The following is a 21,710-nucleotide window of genomic DNA, read 5'->3' as shown; positions in this document are numbered from 1 at the left end:
AAAACACATATAGTTGTTGGAGCCTTTGAGGAAATGGCCAACAGCATGAGAGTGACTCACATGCTTTGTCATGTGTTGTCTCACAGACACTTGCTGAGGTATTTTTTCCCCAAACAATTCCTAGTTCCACCACTTAAATAAGTATTTGAAAGTATTTTGACATGCTTAAATAATTGTTAAGTTGTAGACCTACCATTGCTGATTGCAAAATTAGCTCAGTGGTATGTATGTAATGAATAATAATAATAATAATAATAATACATTTTATTTGGCAGACGCCTTTCTAAATGTATGTAATACTCAAAGACATTAGATATTGGAAGAGTAAGAGGAAGCATTAAAGTAAAGTCATAGTACAAGGAGCACAATGAAACACTCCAACTTCCCCCTCTCTGCTCCTCTCTTCATCCTCACCTTTGTCTGTGCTGGCAGAGCAGGGTTGCAGTCATGCATGTGGACACTGTCTTTCTTGTGTGTCCTCTGATTTTTGGTGAGTAATTTAATCATTTGGTGTGTTTTTTTTTAAAGAAATGCATTAGCTTCAAATTGCTGTATGAATTTCAAGGTTATTCATTCATTGTTTATTGATGTTGAACTCCTTAGATTATCCCCTCTGATATCACTGTTATTACCATAATGATTACTGTAAGAGATGGAAATATTATTATTTTTTTGTCTGTGAATCCTGCAGAATATAATGTAGTTGATGATCACATTATAGTCACCGACGAGGATCGTTTCTGTTGCTTTAAAAGATATATGCTCATTTATTTTCTCCATGAAGTTGGTAACAATGTGACAGCACATATAATGTTTCCTGAAATAATCAATTTTAAAGTATTTACTACATAATATCAAATGTTTGTAAAACATGGTTACAACACTTAAGTGTAGTAGATTTTCTAAAGTGCACTTGCCCTCTTCCCTTTTCTAAATATACATCTGTTGCGAAATTGTTCTAGGTCATTTAATGAATTTGCAGACAGTGCAGCTGAAAACAGCAGTTCTAACGTCCTGTTAGTTCCAGTGTGTCTTTATGATGACCTTTCTAGAAGATCTCAAGGGATTCATTCAGTTAGACCTGGGAAGTTTTAATTGGCCATGCAAAATTGTCTTCATAGTGGTCAAATAAATACATAAGACATGAATATAACAATTAAAAGGCATTTATGCGGTTGGATGGCTTACTAACATTGGTGTAGGTTTCAGGGGGGATGCAGGGGATTTGTCGCCCCCCCCCAATATTAAGAAGAGGTAGATGTATCCCCCTCAAAAATATGAGCGATCCCACTCCCCAAAAGAGGTAAAAATAACAGTTCAGTGGGCTCAAAACATGTATGGAAAACAAGAACTGTGTCTACTTGTGCAATACTGGGGGGATAAAGAACACAACAGGAGCGTGAAAAAACAAAGATAGATTTACGTAGATTTAAACTTTGCAGCTTCTGGCTTTAACAAGGTCTCATTCATTGACAGATTTGTTGTTGATTCCTAAAAAACATCCCGAAACACATGTGATGAAGTTTTGAACAATACAGGAGAATATAAAATTTCCTTTACATAAATAAAGACATTTGCACCATAAATTGTTGCATAAAAATTCACAAGAATGCAGTAAATGAAGTGTTTGATGCTGAAAATGTTATGGTGCTTTCTGTTTTCTATCCCAGCAGCAGCCCTGTGGAGGAGGGTCCAGGCTGTCTCCCCTGTGCCCTCAGTCCCGGACCATGTCCAAGCCCTGGTGGGTTCCTGTGTGGTGATTCCCTGTTCTTTCACTCCTCTAGCTCCTCAACCTCTCAGGGGGAGGAAGGAGAGGGTGGATGTACGTCTGAGGTTCAGAGGTGGTGGTCGCTTCTTCCCTCTCCGCAGCACCGCTTTTAACAGCGAGGACAGAGATCAAGTCAGCCGGGATTTCCAAGGCCGGACGTCCCTCTTTGGGCGAATCCCAGATGGAGACTGCTCAGTGAAGATCGAAAGGATCAGCCAGGATGACTCCCGGGGGTTTGAGATCGCTCTGAAGAGAGGTGATGACTTACTTTGGGGGCGGCCAGTGAGCTTCAATCTGGACGTTGTGGGTGAGTCCCTACACTGTTTCTTTCTTCTCTCTTTATAAAAGCAGTTATTTTGGATATTTAACAACCAGATAAGGTATGTGTATCCAGGTTTTAGAACTAAAAACAAATTGGAATTGCATAGGAGCAGAAATACAGTATATTCATGCAAACACACAGTGGAGAGTCTCCGACACACTTGCATACAAAAGAAAAGCACCCAAAAAGCTGAGATGAATGTTTTAGTCAATCATTTTTTTATTGAAGTGCATGACGTGTAGATATTTCTTCCCTTTCAGGTCACCATCATGCCAAACATAGCAATAAATAAATGAACAAATGAATGCAAAATAACCCTGACAGTCAAGTAGTACTTAGAAAAGAATAAATTAAGATTACATGAAGAAAATCTAGGAAACAATCATAGAAAGATTAAATCATTTTGTAAAACCGACAAAAAAATGAATGTGGAATCATCCACCTTAAATAAACAATCTCACATGGGCTGATCGGTTATTACAAACATAGAATCCACAATAATGGCCTTTGTAGGGGATTCTGCACTGTGCTTTAGTAGAATTCATATTTTATCTTTAAGGGAATACACATCAGCAGTAACGCACAGCAATGATGGAGATTTTCCTCACTGACAGACACCCCTGAGGCTCCTGTCATCAGCGGCATGTTGTCAGCCACAGAGGGACAGCTGGTCACCCTGAACTGCTCTGTCAGCTATCACTGCCCTTCCAGACCTCCTTCTCTGCAGTGGAGCTGGGAGAGAGGAGCCCAGCTGAACAGCACTGAGCCACGGGAGGTACAGACAATCCACCCAGAGCCCCACAGGCCAATGTTACTGGCCTCTCTGTCCTTTACTGTGTCTCACCAGGTGAAACCCAGGCTCAAATGTGAAGTCAGTTACCCAGGCGCCAAAGCATTGGCCATTTCGAAGGATCTGCATGTGACATGTAAGCATAGTTTTCACCACTAGGCCTATTATTGTGTTCCTTGGCTCAGTTTATACTAAAACCTTTTGTGTTTTCTTTCTACTCCATAGTTTCCCCAAAAGATGTAACGGTTCAGGTCCAGTCCTTGATAGTGCAGGAGGGGGGCAGCGCCTTGTTGGTCTGCTCATGTAAAGCTGACCCTCCGGTGTCTGAGTACCGCTGGTCCTACAGTCAACACGGCCGCACGGTGCACCTCCACCAGCGCACACACACAGTCCGGCTGTTCAACGTGACCCGAGACATGAGGGTCCGCTGCTCGGCACAGAACCTGATTGGTCGAGGAGAGTCCCGGCCCACGCTGCTGAACATACGATGTAATCCTACTTCTTGTAGGCCTACCACTGATGGCCATACACACATATTTTGAATATTTCACAAGAAAGAAATTGTCTGGTACATTACCTCCTTTAAAATGACAAAATTTTGTTTTTACCCTTTGGTTTTTGTACGAATCAAACAAACAAGATATTATATGTTAATTAGTGAGCTTTAGGTGTGCATATAGGCTTTTTTGTTAACTTTGGACAATGCCAGGCTAGCTGTTTCTCCCTGTTTCCAGTCTTTGCGCTATACTAAGCTGTTTCCTGGCTTTGGCTTCATATTTAGCTTTACAGACACCAGAGTGGTTTTGATCTTCTGATCTAACTCTGCAAGAAAGCAAATAAGCATATTTCCCTTAGACCCTGTTTTGTATAGTTAAAGCTTCATACACAATGGAGTGGTTCCATCTGTACAGAGTAGACACAATATGGTGAAACAGAGTTTCAATATCACATGAATAAAAAGCTAAGTTTAAGAAGTTTAAATGTGGTCTTTCTCTCCTGTAGATAAACCAATCATTCTCCGGCTGTCCTCCATCTGTGTTGTGGAGGATCAGAAGGTGCTGTGTCGCTGTTCAGTGAACTCCAACCCCAAACCAGCAGTTACCTGGAGCGTAAATGGTACTATCCCACCTCGTGATTACAACGTGTCGGTAACATCTGAGCCCGACACGCTAACAGCTACTCTGATGGGCCATATGGACAAACCTCAGACTGTGATCTGCTTTGCTTTCAATGCAATGGGAAATGACTCCCTGGTGTTGCTGCAGGGAGGTGAAGGTGAGTTCAAAGCACTGCTTTTCCACACTAACGCAGACATCAGCTCTGCCTGTTGTTTATTCATTCTGGTGTCGGGATGGTGCTGAAACATCTGTGCAACATGCCTGCAGCTTGGAAACATAAGTAGAAGAGAATAAGCTGAATCATGCTACACAGAAAACCTTATGTTTTTGTACTAGAGGTGCAACGATGAATCGATGAGTCGATTAGTTGTCAACTATTAAATTAATCGCCAACTATTTTGATAATTGATTAATCGGTTTGAGTCATTTTTTTATTAAAAAAATAAGATTTCTCTGATTCCAGCTTCTTAAATGTGAATATTTTCTAGTTTCTTCTCTCCTCTGTGACAGTAAACTGAATATCTTTGAGTTTTGAACAAAACAAGACATTTGAGGACGTCGTCTTAGGCTTTGGGAAACGCTGATCCACATTTTTCACCATGTTCTGACATTTTTATAGATCAAACAACTAATCGATTAATGGAGAAAATAATCGACAGATTAATCGACTTAATCGTTAGTTGCAGCCCTATGTTGTACCTTTATTAAACTATGGGCACAGCTTTTCAGTTGCTGCAGTCCATTTTATATGTCATTCATATTGCAGTGCTCACTTTGTTACATTTAAAAAAACTTTCCCCTGATCTTATTTTGGAACATCTAAGTGAAGCCGTTACATCACGTACAGTACATGCCTGATCGGTCTAGATTAAACTTTAATCCATGCTGTTTTACCAATAGTGGGAAAGGAAAATTGTAATTATTATAGTTCCACATCTTATGCTGATCCATCGCTGCTCTTTTTGTCCATTTTACAGCGATGGCACCTTTGTTGTGGATGGTGATACCTGCTATGTCCATTTGCCTGGTCATATTCCTTCTGTCTCTTTTTTTCTACTGCTGCCGAAAGAGAGCTGGAAAGTATGTGAAGCAAATCAGTCCTTTAAATGTTCCCTTAAAATGTGTCTCACTTCCTTTATTGTGAGGTTTTACATACCTGTTGTGCTCCTCTCAGACAGGTCCTGAGTAGACGCCCAGCCAAGTACCCTGAAGGATTGGAAATTTATCAGGATCGGATGCCCCTCTACGTTAATTGCACAGAAGTGACCCATATCTACACCAACGGCAGCTACCAACTTGTTTACCAGAACTGCACACCTCTTTTTGTCCATACTAAGCAGGTAGGTTATGGCCCTGGCAACAAAGGGGCATTGCATAAATAAAAAAATGTTAAATCTGTAATTTCTAAATTTGAAGATTAGCAACATCTGTCCCTTTGTTTTTTTTTTGTTTTTTTTAGATCCGTCCAATTGGCAGACGAGGTGGGGAGAGAAGAAGAAGAGATGGAGAGGGTGGAGGAATAGACAGACGAGCGGGTTTGGGAGTCAGAGGCACGAGAGAGGTGCAGAGCACTGCTATGGGCGATGCAGAGACGGCCATATACTTGGAGATCCTCTGAGCCCACTGTTGAGATGTTGCATGATTCTACTGCTACATTAAACTTACATTAGACTTCAGATTATTTCTCACACTGATGGTAATGCATAGATTATGTAACTTCCAGTTGTATATATTGTACATGCATTGTGTGATCTCTTGAATAGCTACTGGTGGTCTGTCACTCTCCAAATTTCCATATTAAACAATTTCTATCTCTGTTTGCCTGTAACCTTCCTTTGTGCTCTTAAACATGAAAAGGTTTGATAAAAGAGTTTTTTCATCTTGTGTCTATTCTACAACCCACACAATCACTCACATTTGATTTGGTCTTACCAGTCTACTGCTGCTCCAATCACATTTTCAGCTGCAGCATGTCTAACACAAAGTGATCCTCAGACGGTGTTTTAAAGTTCCTTTGGGGGGAGAAAGATTGCAGCTCAACCTGTAATGCAATTTGCAACATTTATTCCATACGTGAGGAAGTGTATCACAGTGCTCATGAGAATATATGTCTTGTCATTTCAGGAAAAGCACAGCTCTAATATTATATAATAATAATAATAAGCATCCCAGTGAAATTAAATTTTTAGTAGTTTTTCCACACAAAATGGCACAAGCAAATGTTTACAGAAGTGATATTCACTGTGACTGCAGTAGAGGAAGAAAAACAAATATTAAAGAAAGAAAAAAATACTGGGAATCCACCCACGAAGTCCATCCAAAAGAACCCGCTATTATCAATATATAAATGATTGCAGTCTAACTTTCACATCCGTTTACATATATAATTCAACTGTTTAAGTAGATGTCTAAATGTTTCGTTGTTAAGGGCATTTACATAATTTGACTTTTGGCAGAAGTCTGTGTTTTAAGTGCACTGATATACTGATGCATTTATGTACACTGGCCTAGGTATTGTATTCTATATACAGTAGCTTTCTAATTTTGGTTTATTTGGTTTAGTTTTTTTGTACTTTTATTATACTCCTGTACCCTACTAATTGTACTGTATCTGTCTGTATACATTAAGATGTAACTTTCTTATTTGTTTTTCCTTTGCTTTGTTTTTATCCTTTTCTTTTTGTCTTTATCTGGTTTGTGTTTGGTGCTTCTATATGATGACCAACTAGGGATGAATACAGTGTTATCTGATTTCTAGAAATAAATGATTAGAGAACAAGGACAACCGCTGTTTCAGGGATGCGAGAAATTGAGCCTATATTAATAATTACGTTTCCTGATAGTAGATTTGAAAATGTGCATTTTAATCATATTTTAAATGCTTAAGTGTATGGAACGAGGTGGTCTCGCTCAGGCTTTCTCAAGTACACACTCAGAAACTGGTGGTGGCGATAAAACCCTGATGATGCTTTTATTTAACTGACAAAGAAGAACACAAAGCTCTGATTGGATGGAAATGCCGTTAGGCGGAAATTGCGTCACAGCACGAAGCACATCATGCTTTTGGTGGGAATATGAGTTCGCCTCCACGCACATTTATCTTAAAATTAAAAGCATTAATATATGTTTTCTGATGTTTAATGTAATGCCAAAGTAGGCGGCTATGTGTCAAGCATATAGCAGTTTCAAAGGTTTGTGCGTAACGGCACTTGAGGTGTGTTAAAATAATCAGGCTAATCAGGAAAAGTTCCTTCTGCCTATTGTTTGCTAGCATGCTATCACGTTAGCTTACGGTATGTCTGACTAGCAACAAAGTGAATTTACATCCACTGAAAGGACACTTTATGTTGTTTTATGTTTTGCTAACTGGTTGCGATAGCGCTTAGTGGCAAGGCAATCGCCCGGCTTGTTTATCTTCCTTCACACTGGCTTATTAATCAGTCTGTTACCTGCAACAACATGCCAGAAATCCAACTCAAACACGTCGTGTCTTGCAGCACCGAGGACACTGTAAGTTCATTTGTCACTTGCATTGCATTTGTAAAGTGATCCCCTCGTTTCCTGACACAAAGCTCTGCATGCATATATATATATATATATATATATATATATATATATATTTTTTTTTTTTAAATTATATTTAGCCAAATGTGAGCCTTTCTTCCACTCTCTTCTTGTCATAATGCAAAACAGACTCACAAGGCAGACAACCTGCTGAGCTCTGACACCTACAGAAAGTGGAAAGCAGCAAGGCCCGGGGAGAAACAGACATCAGTCATTCTGCAGGTATGCTTTTTAACCTGTGTACTCCCACAGGTTTTTACCAAGCAGTGGTTACATAACATGCTTGACATACGTGATTATTGATGTGTTTACCTATACTAGTTTACTCATAAAACCTGGGCCCAGTTTTTCAAAAAATGTAATCTGGATCAAATTGATCCGGATTTGCTATCCAGGATTACCTGATCCATCTTACTTTGATGCCAGTTTTTTAAAGGAACATTGGATTGGATCACTGTGATCCAAATAGGGTTACCAAATCCTGTTTACCAGAGCCTTAAATGGAACTAACAGTGTAGCCTACTGGCTTAGCAAAGAAGAACAGGTAGGCAAAATACCGGTGGCCACAAATAGCCATTGTTTGTTTTAATTTTAAGAAACAGAAACATTTTACATTCCTTATTTTGTTATGTTTGTTTTAGTGTTTACCATATCTCATTAGATGTGACATGCTTCATATATGCTTCAAATATGAAGAAATGTATATATCATCAGTAAACATTAATTTTGTAATCACTTATCACAACTGAATCCACCCTTCTGATGGGATCAGGATAATCCTGTTTTTTTTGGATCAAATAGATCCCAAACCGAGTTCAAACTTTTGAAAAACCCAAAGGGCAGGTTTGATCCAGATCAAATGTAAAATCGGATTACATCCTCTGATCTTAGTTTGGAATCCCTCTTTTGCTTTTGAAAAACCCATTTCCAAGATTTGATCCAATCCGTGATCCGAAATCCCACTGGATTACTTTTGAAAAACAATTTGATCCAAATCAAGATAAAATAGACCTCCATTAATCCTGAAGGAAACTCATGTGCCAGATTGCTCAAAAATCCAACAAATATTTGAAATATACATACATAAGAATAAAAACAATAACAATAGAGTAAATACTGGTGCTCTGATCTAAATTGCTGGGATTTACAGAACTCGGTGAGTTCTAAATGTCCCCAATTGCTCTGCTAGTTTCTTTCCTGGCCGTTTGTCCACCAAAGAAAAGGAAAGATTTTAATCCAATTTGCTGTTTGTAGTTGTCAAGTGGTAAGGGCTGGGCACTCGTTTTCTGTAACTTCTGAAGTGCGAAGCAATTTGCAATTACATTTATTTCGCTGATGCTTTCATCCAAAGTGACTTAACAATGAAGGCATTCAACCATGTGGATACAGTAATGCCTACATTTTATTTTATAAATACATTGTATTTTATGGGCCAAGGTGCAGTCTAAACAGATGAGTTTTTAGTGTGCGACAGAAGATTAGTGGAACATTTGTGTGGTAGGTCACCAATTAACAAAATATTGCCTTCCACTTTTCCTTTGTTGATATATTTGTGTCCTTTTGGGTTTCCCTTCTTCTGCATTTTTTTTTTTTTGCGGACTTGACAGAATTGTTAGTTATTAGGTTAAGGGATTAGGCTGAAGTGAATTGCACCTTGACTGTTTCTTTAAAAAGGTGCTACTGCAAAGCTTTTAACTAAATCTGGGTGAAAATATATTGATAACATATCGTGCTCATCTTTGTCTCTATTCAACTCTTGCCTGAGGCTTTAAGAATAGATTAAGAATAGATTATGATATTTTACAGAATATGTTAAAGGCACTTTAAGCGCACTTTGAAATTTTGATTAGGAAATTGTATATGCTAATACAAAGTATTGTATCACTCAGGGACAGTCTGTGTTGATATATGTATATTTCCTTGGCATAAACATGTTAAAAAGTAGGGACCGGTTAAATAGTTTAACCTCTTGCATCCATTCTGTTGACCTCGGGTCACATTGACCCGTTTTCAATTTTTGTTTTATATCAGAAAATATGGGACGTAGAAATGCTGAAAATGCATCGAAGAAAAATTTAAAATGTTGGAAAAAAACAAGAAAAAAAAGGTGTCAAAAACACCTAAAAAAAAAAAAAAAGGTTTTCAAGGTTGATGGAAAGACAACACAAGGGTTAAGGTCTGTTGACCTGACAGCTAGATGAGAAAGGGGAGAGAGAGAAGGGGAAGACATGCAGGAAATCGTCACAGGTCGGATTTCGAACCCTGGACCTCTGCGTCGAGGCATAAACCTCCAAGTATATGTGCGCCTGCTTTACCCACTGAGCCAACCCGGCCACTTGACTTTGTTTCTTGTGTATGCTCTGTTAACCTGCGCTGTTTTTCTTTTCTCTCAGTTCGAGAAGGAGGAGCAGGTGCACAGCATTGATATTGGAAATGAAGGGTCAGCTTTCATCGAGGTGCTGGTGGGGAATTCTTCAGCTGTCAGAGACCAGGACTATGAGGTGTCCTTGCAAACCAAACCCAATTCCAAAGCATATCGCCTCCAAATAAATTATAATCACCCTACTACTGTAATTATTTTCTTATTCTTTGATGTCAATCTTTCTCTCTTTGAGGTTATTTTGGTTACGTCTTCCTTCATGTCCCCAACGGAGAGCCGTAACGGCACCAACTTGAACCGGGTGCGTTTCTTTGGGCCCAACCAGCTGCAGAAGAGCACAGCACAGGAGAAGTGGGACCGAGTGAAAATTGTGTGTAGCCAGCCATACAGCAAGGTAAGGGCCCAGTCATTTAAATACAGAAAACTGTGCAAACTGATCTCATCTATTATCCATCTATCTCTTAATTAACAGAATCCAAAAGTAAACCATTTGCATTTTGGAATATTTTTTACAGCACTTTCACCACCACCACCAGCAGTGCACCATAACTTGACAAACAGTACAAATGATTGCGTGACACACAGAGCACGATAAGGATCTACTTGTATTAAAGCTGCATGGTTGCACCTGTAGATGTAGATGTTGTGTTTAGTACTTCAGTTAAGGTAACTGTCAAGCTTAAAGGGGACTTCTGTGAAAGCATTTAGCCATTGCTATTTGTGATATTAAATGTAGTTTGATTTTGTGTGTGTACTTCGTAGAACATAGCGTACGGAGTGGCCTTTGTTAAGTTTCATTCACCGCCTGACAAAAATGATCCTCCTCCAACAGCATCCCCGGTAAGTCATGCCAAGTTGTCGAACTCCACGGTGCCTGGAGATGTTGTTTTATCTTTGGATATTTTCCCTTGAGACCTGAGAATATTGTTAAAGCGTAACTCTCGCCAAAATGCAACCTAGGGTCTTCTTGTGAATATACCCGAGTCAAACTTTCGTTTAAAAGCATAATTAGGACAAAAACGCCACTTTTAAGACTTAGCGTATTCTCGTTTTTCGGTCAAATGGCCTTTTGAATGGGAGTGCTAGTGGCACTACTATGATCGCATGAAAATCTCTATTTTTAAAACACTAAGAAGGCTCGACACAACATGAAACTTTGCTCCAAGTATCACCAGGGGCTCTACACCTTAACGAAAGCATTGACAACATTGTTTGTGTACCCAGAGTTTACTAAAAAAGGTTTTGAACAACTCACTTTAGCTGTTGGTTTTTCCGCTCGCCGCCATCTCGTCAGTCAAAACGACCGGGGGGAAGCTGTGAGTATTACTGGCCGCTGGTAAGCAAGCGATCCCGGCCACCGCAAGCTGGCTGTCACCTAAGACTGGAGCTTCCAAGTCTGACAACATATCAGAGCAAATGGGCAATTGGCCATAATTTTTTGTAAAACTGTACACCGTTAATTTCTCGCATAAAACAGTCTCAGAAATGAATTTAGTGGTGAAATAGCAGACGAAAAAAACTATTGAAAATTATAAAAGGGAAAGGCTAAAATAAAATGATTTCTTTTTTTCTATTTGAGATTTTAATTTCAGTATTTCCATTTAAGCTTTTACATTTCACGTTTAATTATGGCATGATTTTTCCTAGTAGCGTAGTAAAATAATACTATTTTCAATTTGATCTTGCTTCGTTTTCTCTTTGGACTTTCAATTTGAATTATGAATAAATATATCCTCCATATTGGAAAGTACAAACATTTTCTTCTACAAAACCCTTTTCAAAGAAAGACAAGCATCTCACATTTTAGATGTTGTCTCAACACAAGACTTCATATAAGAACTTTGCCTAAAGCCCCTGACACACCAATCTGATCAGTCCGACGGCCTTTTCTGCCAACGGTCGGCCGTCGGACTGATCAGTCGGCTCCCCGAGCTCCTTAAAGTGCCTCAGAACACACCGAAGCGACGCTGACTTGAGCATGTAATACGTCTCCATAACAGCAGGTGGCGCTAATCTGTATTGTCGCCCAAAAAATGAAAACCACCAGCTGATTGGACAACGCATCACGTGGGTCTGGTTTCTCCCGGATTATTCAACCGGGCATAATGGCGTATATGTGTATGTATATGTATAATGGCATATTCGTTCAGAATACAATCTCATATTTTACGAAGATAGTTCACCGAAACGTGTTTCTGAAAACATTTTAAGCGAGAAATAGGCCATGCAGTTGCTGAATCTGTCTTCATTTCAGATCGACAAAAGTCAGTTTAAAAAAAATTCCGTCAGATTTTGAGAGGCTTAGTCACGCTCATCCCGCTTGTCATTTCCGGTTTAGCACTCCACCAATCAGATTGGTCATGGAGTCCGACTGCCCGCCCTCCGATGCAACAACTCAGGTCGGCCAAAATGAAGGCCAACGGCTCCTCGGACGGACGACGGCACGGAACACACTGAACAGACTCGAGTCACTGACCTCGCCAGACTGTCCGACGGCCGATTATCGGGTTGGTGTGTCACTGCCTTTAGTGAAATAGTCCGAAATTTGCAAAGTTATTATCTGAATCAGAAAACTGCCTGACCAAAAAATAAGTAAACCAGCTTGTCTGCAAAGACATTTAATGCACACTTTAGACTTTGTTATACCAAGTTTTTGACACTATGGGAAACATTTCAGTTAATACCCAAGAAGTATTAAGGTTCACTTCCCAGTTCTATTTTTTCGAGTTTTAAGTTATTACCATTTACAAAACAAGTTGGAGAAACCAGACAGACCACCAGTAAACAAGTTATCTATTCATGTTAGTGTCTGCATTACATGTAGTATTATAAGAAGATGGTCTTCGTGAGCATATTACTGTAAGATTAAATGTGCGGCTGCGCTGTTATCAACAGTGCTTCAATACTTTTTAGGCACCGTCCGAATTACCACTAAAGTATTGAAAAATGCCTCGTCATTCAATAACCAACTTCTATATTTAAGGAGTAAATCTCATCAGCGTCAGTGAGCCAATAGGCATGCAGCATGTTTCTACCAAGATCTAATAATGCTGGTGATCGGCTGTCGAACGTTACACGTCGTAGAGGCAGGCAGGAAAAACTCTACGTTACTCAGACTGGGCTCACGTACAGTAGTAGGAGCTGAAAAATAAATAAAAAGATTTGTGCCGTAATGTTGTAATTTCTTTTGTTTTATAAAATTGGTATTGAAAAAAGTATTGTTTAGGAACTGGTGTCGAAGTCACGGTATTGGTATCGGTACGGGTATCGGTATTGAATATTTTTTAACGATACCCGGCCCTTTAAAACATGGCACAGCAGTGTGTAGCACCTTATTTTATTCTGTGATCTACACAACTTTATAACTATGAAATAATTTGATGAGTTGAAACTTATTTTTGCTATATTCAGAGAAAGTCAGTGCATCTACCTTCTCTGTAGGCACTAAACTTCTCTGTCTTCTCTCCGCTCAGAAACTGACAAAGCTGGGACAGTTCAGGGTGAAGGAGGAGCCTCTTTCACCTGCTGCCAGCCTTCAACCTGGCAGTCTTTTCTTCGGTCGGGACAATGCAACAAAGTCCAGTACTTCACTCAAAGGTAAATCCACTTAAATATACAAGCTGCTAAAGCCCAATTAAATTCTCCTGTGTCCTTGTAACACTAAGTGCGAATCACTTTGAATAATTAAAAAAAAACGCCAAGAGAGCACTAATTGGCCTTAATTTTAAGCTATTTCAGTATGCCAGAGATATTTCAAAGGCATTTTTATTATGAAGCTGCTTTGTTCCCTCACCAGCCCTCTGCACTTTTCTCTCTTTAGTGTCTCCTCAGAGTGAGAGGTTGAGTTACGCTGCAGCTGCCCTGCAGGCTGGTGGCAGCTCTCACTCATCAGGCCACGCTTCCTCCTCCAACTCTGCCTCACCACAGGTACTAAACATTTTCTCCACTGAAGAGTACAGCCAGCCAACAGCAGTTCCCTTAACAAGCAGTAGTTTTTTTTTGCTTTATTTAGACCAGTGGTTTTCAACGTTTTTTAAGGGACCCCCTACTACATATTGTATAAAATTAAGTCTCATATTAAACTGGGCCTACAATAATGAGTTGTTAAACTGGGCCTACAATAACGTGTAGGGCGGCCAAAAGCCCTTATACATACCTTTTTTTTGCATAGAATCCTAAGCTATTAAAAAAGCCTAATAATTGTTTGCCTGATTTTATAAATCATGTTTTAATGTTAAACATACATGTGGCCCAGTGAATCCTTAGTATGAACTGTATCTGTGGATGGCCTTAGTGACTATCTTACCTATAGGCCAGTAAGCCTATCATTAGTGGGGAGTTATATTTGCTAATAATATGTTGGACTCATGTTAAGACTAAGAATAATTTGGAGGCCCCCCCTGCATTGACTCTGAGGACCCCCTAGGGGTCCCGGACCCCCTGTTGAAGATCCCTGATTTAGACAACAAGAAAGATGAGAGGTACGCAGAGAAAGTGAAGCAGAGGCAATAAAGCTTGTTGTATGATGGGATCTATAGTTATTGGGAGTTCCACATCACGTCTGGGAAAGTTAATTTGATTTAGATCCAAAACTCCAGCTTTGGACCTGATAACTGAAGTAAACCAGAAAACAAACTACAAAACAACCTGTTTTCTTTGTCAACCAAAACCAGTCGAAGAAGCTCTGCACTTGCCATCTTCAGTGAGCTAACACTATAACAAAATCTGTTAATTATTGTATTCAACTGGAGCAAATTAAACGAGCGAAGAGAAGACAGCATTTTGAGTGAGCGGAGGCGGCGTTATGTGTGCACTGCAGCAGTGTGTTTGTCAACTGTAGGAGAGGAGAGAGAAAGAAAGCACAGCTGGTACAGATGTTTCGATAGTGAGTATTGAAACTATTTCAAATATTCAGATTTTCATCATATCGAAAAATTTATATTTTTGGACTTTGCTATATCAGTCCAGGAATAACTCAAGCACAGGTTTACCAAAAAACAGTTGTATATTAAAAAAACAAACAAAAAAAACCCCCGACATATTGAACAGCTGTTTTGCCCAAAACAGTCTGTATGTTGATTGTAAGTAGTAGTGATAGTACTGTATGTGTTCCAGGGTTGAAAATGTTCATGAATATTAATTTGGTTATCTATCTCTGTACTTCACCACAAACCAAAAGTCCCAGGACGTAAATAAAAAATGAATACATTTCAGTATAAAAAAAATAACTAGTATAACAGGCTCTTAAAATGTACAGCAAATAGTTCACATTATATGTGCATATTAATATTTAATTGCCTGCCTGGCTCCAATAAAAATGCACCACTGTAACTCTGCCTGAGCCCACTCTGAGAAAGAAACCAGGAGAATGGGCAAGTGATATCTGCTACATGTCACTTTTTGAAAAGGAAAAAAATAAATAAACGCAGAAAGATCTAAAGCTGCACAGATGAATGTCTATGAATGTTTCCAATTTTCTAGTGTAATTGTTTAGAAAGGCTATAATAATTTACAAATCTGCAGAATCGTTGTTTTTGCATCCTGAAGGGACATTTTATTTCCAACGGCTCACCCATGACGAATACAAAAAATTGCCTGCCACACTCAAGTGAGGTTTATTAAATGATGACATGTTCTGGCATTAAATAAAATGTGGACAGTTTGTACGCGTCTACTTGTCATCCAACAGTATCTCCTCCAACGCACCTGTTTTAAACATACAGGTGCACATAATGTTTTCATTCTGAAAAGGTGCCAATTTTTGAGTGACTTACATTAATTGTTTCCTCATAGCCACCAGCAAAAAGAAAATTTGAGTTCAGCAACGCGCGGCAGTCTTCCCCCGGCCCTCCACCCTCGAAGAAAATAAGCCCAGCTGGCTCGCCTGAGGGCAGAGCTGTGACCCCCAAACACAAGCCGAGCCCAGCCAGCACGCCAAGCCCCAGCAGCGCGAAAGGTAACGCTCACATCAGCATATGAATCTTGAAGATGATTTCCTCACCTGGAAAAGTTCCTTGACTTTCGCAAATCGTCTCTCCAGCTGCCCCGGGACAGAAGTCTGCTGACAGGAAGCGGCAGAGCCAGTCCAAACCCGAACCCAAACCCAAACCCAAACAACCGAAACCTAGGGTGCAGCAGGTCCCATTCAAACGGATGATGGAGGGGGTCGTGTTTGTCCTCAGTGGCTTCCAAAACCCCTTCAGAGGGGAGCTGAGGGAAAAGGCTCTGGACATGGGAGCCAAATACCGGCCCGACTGGACACCCGACTCCACACACCTCATGTAAGTATCAAGCAGGAGACAGTGAGGAAGTATGGGAAAACTGTATGCTTGAACTGTCGTGACGTTATCATTTTACTTTATCATTTATGATCATTTATAGATGCACTACTTGTTTTTTTCCTCCAGAAAAATCGTAGTACTGTGATATTTTGTGTTGATACAGAGAAGCTACCAAGCGTCTGTTTTATTCTTACATATATTTAAAATAAATAGTGCAGCTTGTTTAAAATACTTGCAGTAGTATAGTAGTCTACACACCACAGTCTGATGGACAAAAAATTCCCAAAAAATTAATTTTATCATCATATTAAGACATACATGGAGAGCAAATGCAATAGAGCAATGAATACAAATATACACATATATATATATATATATATACACACACACACACACACACACACACACACACACACACACACACACAGTACATGGTGAAACTGCAGGATGTTGACAGACGACACAATTAAAACTTAATGAACAGAATGAAGAGTGATTTTTGACAGGTTTCTTTGGAGAAAATCATAAAAACACAATCACACATTTCATTGCTGTACTCAGCATATTGTAAATTGTTTGACATTTATATATGATGACAACAGGGCTGATGTGTAATGAATAAAAAAATAAATGAAAAAATAGTTAATATTTCACATAAAGTGCAAGTCCAGAAGTAATCTCGTAATTGTTTCAGAGATGTCCTCTCATGAGAGATTTGTATCTAGTTGATTTGTATCATTAAAAACAGATTGCATGGTTATGTAACAGCCCTGTTAGCACTCTCAGTAATTTAGTTTGATTGCCTCTTGATCTCCTCTGTCAGAGCAGACCATTGCCCTTGTCAGCTTCTCTTTAGTGATGTAACTGTGTGTGTGTGTCTGTGTGTCTGTCTGTCTGTCTGTCTGTCTGTGTCCCATTAATCTCCAGCTGTGCCTTCGCTAACACCCCCAAGTACAGCCAGGTGAAATCAGCAGGGGGCATCATCGTACGGAGAGAATGGATAATGGACTGCCATAAGAGGAAACAGATGATCTCCTATAAACGGTAAGAGAAGGTGAAATCCAAAATTAACTATTGAACACAGATGACTTTATAGCGATAATAGAAAAGTGAAGCTGTAATGATTCTTGCATGGAAATTCAGACCTGTAGAAATGCCTGAGCTCAGTTTTGGCCACAGGGACAGCTGTCAGTGTCTGGTTAAAGGGGGCTTCCGTAGAATGACAGCCTGCTTTTAGCGTGGAGCATCCCACGTGTCCAATGTATGACTCCACATCTGATTAATACTTTATCTTATGCCACAGTTGTACCTCTACATCATAAAATCTGCACGCAGCACTAACCCTGATTGAAGCGTCCAAAAATACACCCCTCACAGCAGTGATGCCCACTTGCTGCAGAGAACATGTAACCTTGCGCAGCTGATGCCTGCTGTGATCACAAATTCAACCCAGCCAGCTCCAGCAGCTCTCTAATTATCTGCCTCATTACAAGGGGAGCTTTCATAACATCTTCTGTCATCGCCCCGCATGAATCTGTATACTGAATAATGTAGGGTAGGATACTCATCTTGGGCAATGGAAGGTCCAAATTTATTGGAATAGTTCTGTGTTCGTGTTCCAAAGTATGAAGCTTTGCCTTGCCATTTAAGGAAATCCTTCAGTCATTTGCCAACCGGGCTTTCCACACTGCTATGTTATCCAAGGTTACTGAACTCGTTAGTCTCCGGCTTCTGTTGCATTCAAATGTAGGGTTAGCAAAATGCAGAACTAGTGTTGTGATAGATATGGAATTAGCTGTCAAAGGATCGGCTCTAATAAAAGAAAGTCCTGCTGCCTTCAGCCATTGATATTGTTCTTAAGCAATTTTCAAACGTGGAATCAGGAAAAGTGCTAGCTTCCACAGCACGTATACCAGTTTTACTACATGCCTTCTTTAGCCATTTTATTTTGATAAGCCACATTAGGGCTGGAAATATCGGTTATTTTCATCATTGATGAATCTGCCAGTTTTCTAGATTAACGGTCTATAAAACATCAGAAAACACTGAAAAATGTCCATCACATTTTCCTAGAGACCCAGTGACATCATTAAATCTAACTATAGCTCGTCAACCTACAGAAGTATGGCTTTTTTTGGGTGCTGCTGAGTTGTAAGGTTTAATAACAGAGGATGGATGGATTTTATGTGACAGACCAAGTGGAAACTCTTGTCATAGCATATCTTTCTGATCGGTCAGCTTTAGCTCTGCGCATATATGTTGTTAGAATACTGTTGTGTTCAGAGGGGCTGGCGGTGCTAACTTCTAAGAGCCCAATATAAAAGTGCCACAGTCCAATCCATTTTTATTTTCGTTCTGTATGCTTTTAAAGCCGTTCTGCTATTTAAAAATGATTTGACTTTTACAAAAAAAAAAAAAATCATTTTCAGAATGAAGTGCATGTATCGGAAAGGGGCTCAATGTTGGCATGAAACATTTCATTCATTTTTATAGCTGAAGTGATTGGTTGATTAGTTGATCATGTACAATACAGAAAATGTATTGGCAACTATATTGAGAATCAATTATTTTTCATAATTGTCTAAGCATAGATGTCAAACATTCACTGATTCCAGCTTCTCAGATGTGAGGATTGCCTGCTTTTCTTCATCTCATATGATAGTTAATAGATTATATTTGTGTTTTGGTCAAAACAAGCAATTATTTTTGTTTTCACAATAATTGTTTTTCATTTTATGGACAAACCAAATTGAATAATCAAATAAGCAATTGACAGATTAATCGATAACAAAAAAGATTGACAGGTTGCAGCAGTGTGGCTTCCTTTGGCTATAATTACTTACTATTTGGATGTGACTGTCATTTCAAAGACATTATTGTCATTTAGTTCCAGCAGGATACATCTGGCGTTGAGACGGGGTGCACAGAAATAAATTTTTACTAATGTTCGTCTTTAAAGCAAAGAAAATGAAAGTGGTCGGAGTTACATTTTGATGGGATTATTCTGGACAGCCACTGTGTGCATATGAGCCATGCAGAGAGTATTGTGTAAAGCTTTAAAAAAAAAAAAAAAAAAAACACTTCTGAAGGGCGATGGCACACAACGCTGTGGTTTTAGGAACTCTGATAATTACTTTCAACTACTTACTTTACAAGATTGTCAGTAAGTGCATTGAAATGAGAAGTTCCCTGTCTCGTCATTCTGCCCCACGCTCGCCTTTCCCAGTCAATTTTGGATTCTGCCGAAGATCCCTCAACCCCTCCCTCACCCCTTTGCTCCCCCGTCTCTTGTTGCCAGAATAATCCATTCCCCTGCCCAGCACCGCTATTGTGCAGCGCTAGGAGTGTGCAGCTTTGATGATGATGTATCCTTTATTTAAAAGCTGCATCTGCTATGGGTAATTAAAGGGACCACTTACTTTGATGATAAGTGCCCAAACAAATACGCACACTCTCAAACTGTTGCTCCATCATGCACACAAACACTTTCTAACTGAGCATCTGGAGGCAAATGCAGAGCTTCAGCTCCCGCCATCCGTTCTCTGTAGTGTGTATATATAAAAGAGATTGTGACATCAGCTGAGCACCCCAGAAATGCAATCTCCGTAGTCATTATCCAATCAGTGAGGATCCAGAAATGGACGGTAAGAGAAGAGGGCAGAAAACACTCAAGCAGCTCTCCAACATCCCATCACAATAGAGCTGAATAATTACAGCAATTTCTCATTAAAACCAAAGCTCTGTTGCAACATCCCAAGAGGAATTGGAAAATATCAGCACAACCACATGGTGACAAATCTACGGCAAATAAAACGTAATCACATACAAAAACCCCTCACCTAAATGTTCTTTCCTGAAAACGTCCACTGCATCCTGAAGTGTACAGAGCCAACATTTTTCAAATTGTTGCGATTGACTTTCTGTTAATCCATTACTCGATTTAACAGTTTCAGCTCTAGATAAGTGCATTTCAACCTCTCAGGTCATCAGCAGCAGTAAACCGAACATCTGTTTGATGAGCTGAGAGGCTGAACGCCGTCTTTGTTGTTTTTTTGCTTAATAAAAATGATCAAAAGCATTTCAGCTCTAGTATAACTTGGTTTTGACCCTCTCTAATAAACATGTGTCTCCAGTTCTCTGTAAACGGAGCAGATCGAGCTTGTTGGTCTGCTTTTGAGGTAACAACACTTACTGGCGTAAGCAACAGGTTCGGCATTACTTCCCTTGCCCACAGTGTCCTTTTTCTTTTTCCAATTTCCTGGCCACTGAGTTTTATGATACAAGTAAGCATAGGTCAGTAAATGTCTCCCTACAGTGTCAGCGGAAAAAATTACACCTCAATGGTGGTATTTTGACTCTTTCACTTTCAAGCTGATAATGTCCAGGTGACTTTAGAGTGGCTTGAGGGAATATATGGAGAGGGTCCGGAGAAATGTCACATCCTCATTGAACCCTCTCACACATTTAGAAGATTTGTATTTAGATGTAAATAAAGATGTTTTATTATTAAAATAACTTTTTAATGATTGTGCAGCCAAGGCAGTGGTACCCCGGCGTACATCTGAATGCTTTCTAGTTTATAGATTCAGCAAGTGCATATATTTTCATCAAGCAGAACTTGAAGTCACATGGAGCATTAATAATATAAGCCATGAAGTAAAGCTTCACTAGAATTTCCACTCAGGGTCCTACATTGCCCTTTACTATGGTCAATATGACACGGCCCACTCAAAGTCACAGTCTAAAGTTGGTGGCTGACATTGTGGTCTTTACATTACATTACATGTCATTTAGCTGACGCTTTTATCCAATGCGACTTCCAATTAAGTATTTTCAACCTTGAAGGTGCAAACTCCAGACAACAAGTAGTAAGTACAAGTACATTAGCTTTAAATAAGCAAAACAAAGAGCCATATGAAAGCACAGCTTTAAGAATATTTATATATATATATATATATATATATATGTGTGTGTGTGATTAATTTTGATTAATTAATCACAGAGTATGTAATTAATTAGATTAATTTTTTTAATTGATTGACAGCCCTTATATATTTATTTATTTATTTATTTTCTCTTCTTTTTTATTATTATTTTTATCCAAGGTGCAGTCAGAAGAGATGTGTTTTTATCCTTCAGCGGAAGATGCATAGGCTTTCGGCCGTCCTGATGTCAATGGGGAGGTCATTCCACCGTTTAGGAGCCTGGACAGCAAACAGTCGGGATTTCGTTGAGTGATTAGTTGTCCTTCGCTGTGAGGGGGCAGCAAGCGGGTTGGCTGATGCAGAGCGGAGTGGGCGGGTTGGGGTATAGGGTTTGACCATGTCCTGGATGTATGCTCGGGCTGATCCGTTCGTGGCCCTGTATGCAAGTACTAGTGTCTTGATGCGGGCAGCAACCAGTAGCCAAGTGAGCGGAGGAGCGGTGTAGTGTGAGAGAACGTGGGGAGGTTGAAGATATGTGCAACATGAAAATGGAGTCTTGATT

The 21,710-nt window shown here is 39.6% G+C and overlaps 2 protein-coding genes across 4 annotated transcripts in view; both read left to right on the top strand.

Annotated features, from left to right (window-relative positions):
- Nucleotides 1-382: 382 nt before the first annotated feature.
- On the top strand, nt 383-5,817 carry LOC144518929 (sialic acid-binding Ig-like lectin 5). 2 transcript variants are annotated; one of them, XM_078251810.1, is made up of 8 exons: nt 383-490; nt 1,671-2,075; nt 2,705-3,016; nt 3,106-3,369; nt 3,883-4,155; nt 4,976-5,078; nt 5,173-5,338; nt 5,458-5,817. In XM_078251810.1, exons 1-8 carry the CDS (start codon nt 448-450, stop codon nt 5,614-5,616), a joined length of 1,725 nt encoding a protein of 574 aa, XP_078107936.1. In that variant the 5' UTR covers nt 383-447; the 3' UTR covers nt 5,617-5,817. The 2 variants fall into 2 exon arrangements, with proteins under 2 accessions (XP_078107936.1, XP_078107937.1); XM_078251811.1 differs by having other exon boundaries at nt 389-490; nt 1,674-2,075.
- A 1,207-nt stretch (nt 5,818-7,024) lies between these two features.
- Nucleotides 7,025-21,710, top strand: part of xrcc1 (X-ray repair complementing defective repair in Chinese hamster cells 1) — a 29,326-nt gene continuing 14,640 nt past the window's right edge. For both annotated transcript variants that reach the window (XM_078252345.1, XM_078252344.1), the window contains exons 1-10: nt 7,025-7,508; nt 7,692-7,784; nt 9,956-10,063; nt 10,178-10,336; nt 10,705-10,782; nt 13,416-13,539; nt 13,763-13,869; nt 15,736-15,898; nt 15,983-16,223; nt 17,151-17,267. In XM_078252345.1, coding sequence (XP_078108471.1) covers nt 7,458-7,508; nt 7,692-7,784; nt 9,956-10,063; nt 10,178-10,336; nt 10,705-10,782; nt 13,416-13,539; nt 13,763-13,869; nt 15,736-15,898; nt 15,983-16,223; nt 17,151-17,267 — 1,241 coding nt within the window. In that variant the 5' untranslated portion in view covers nt 7,025-7,457. The remainder of the gene's footprint in view (nt 7,509-7,691; nt 7,785-9,955; nt 10,064-10,177; nt 10,337-10,704; nt 10,783-13,415; nt 13,540-13,762; nt 13,870-15,735; nt 15,899-15,982; nt 16,224-17,150; nt 17,268-21,710) is intronic.

Source organism: Sander vitreus, chromosome 6 (assembly GCF_031162955.1).
Source record: "Sander vitreus isolate 19-12246 chromosome 6, sanVit1, whole genome shotgun sequence".
NCBI lineage: Eukaryota > Metazoa > Chordata > Actinopteri > Perciformes > Percidae > Sander > Sander vitreus.
This window is presented reverse-complemented; position numbering and strand designations above follow the sequence as displayed.

Excerpts from the sequence above, each read along its gene's own strand:
- LOC144518929 (XM_078251810.1), top strand. The coding sequence starts at position 448 with ATGCATGTGGACACTGTCTTTCTTGTGTGTCCTCTGATTTTTG. Across the intron at positions 2,076-2,704 it reads CTTCAATCTGGACGTTGTGG|ACACCCCTGAGGCTCCTGTC; the intron begins GTGAGTCCCTAC and ends CCTCACTGACAG. Across the intron at positions 5,079-5,172 it reads TGCCGAAAGAGAGCTGGAAA|ACAGGTCCTGAGTAGACGCC; the intron begins GTATGTGAAGCA and ends TGCTCCTCTCAG.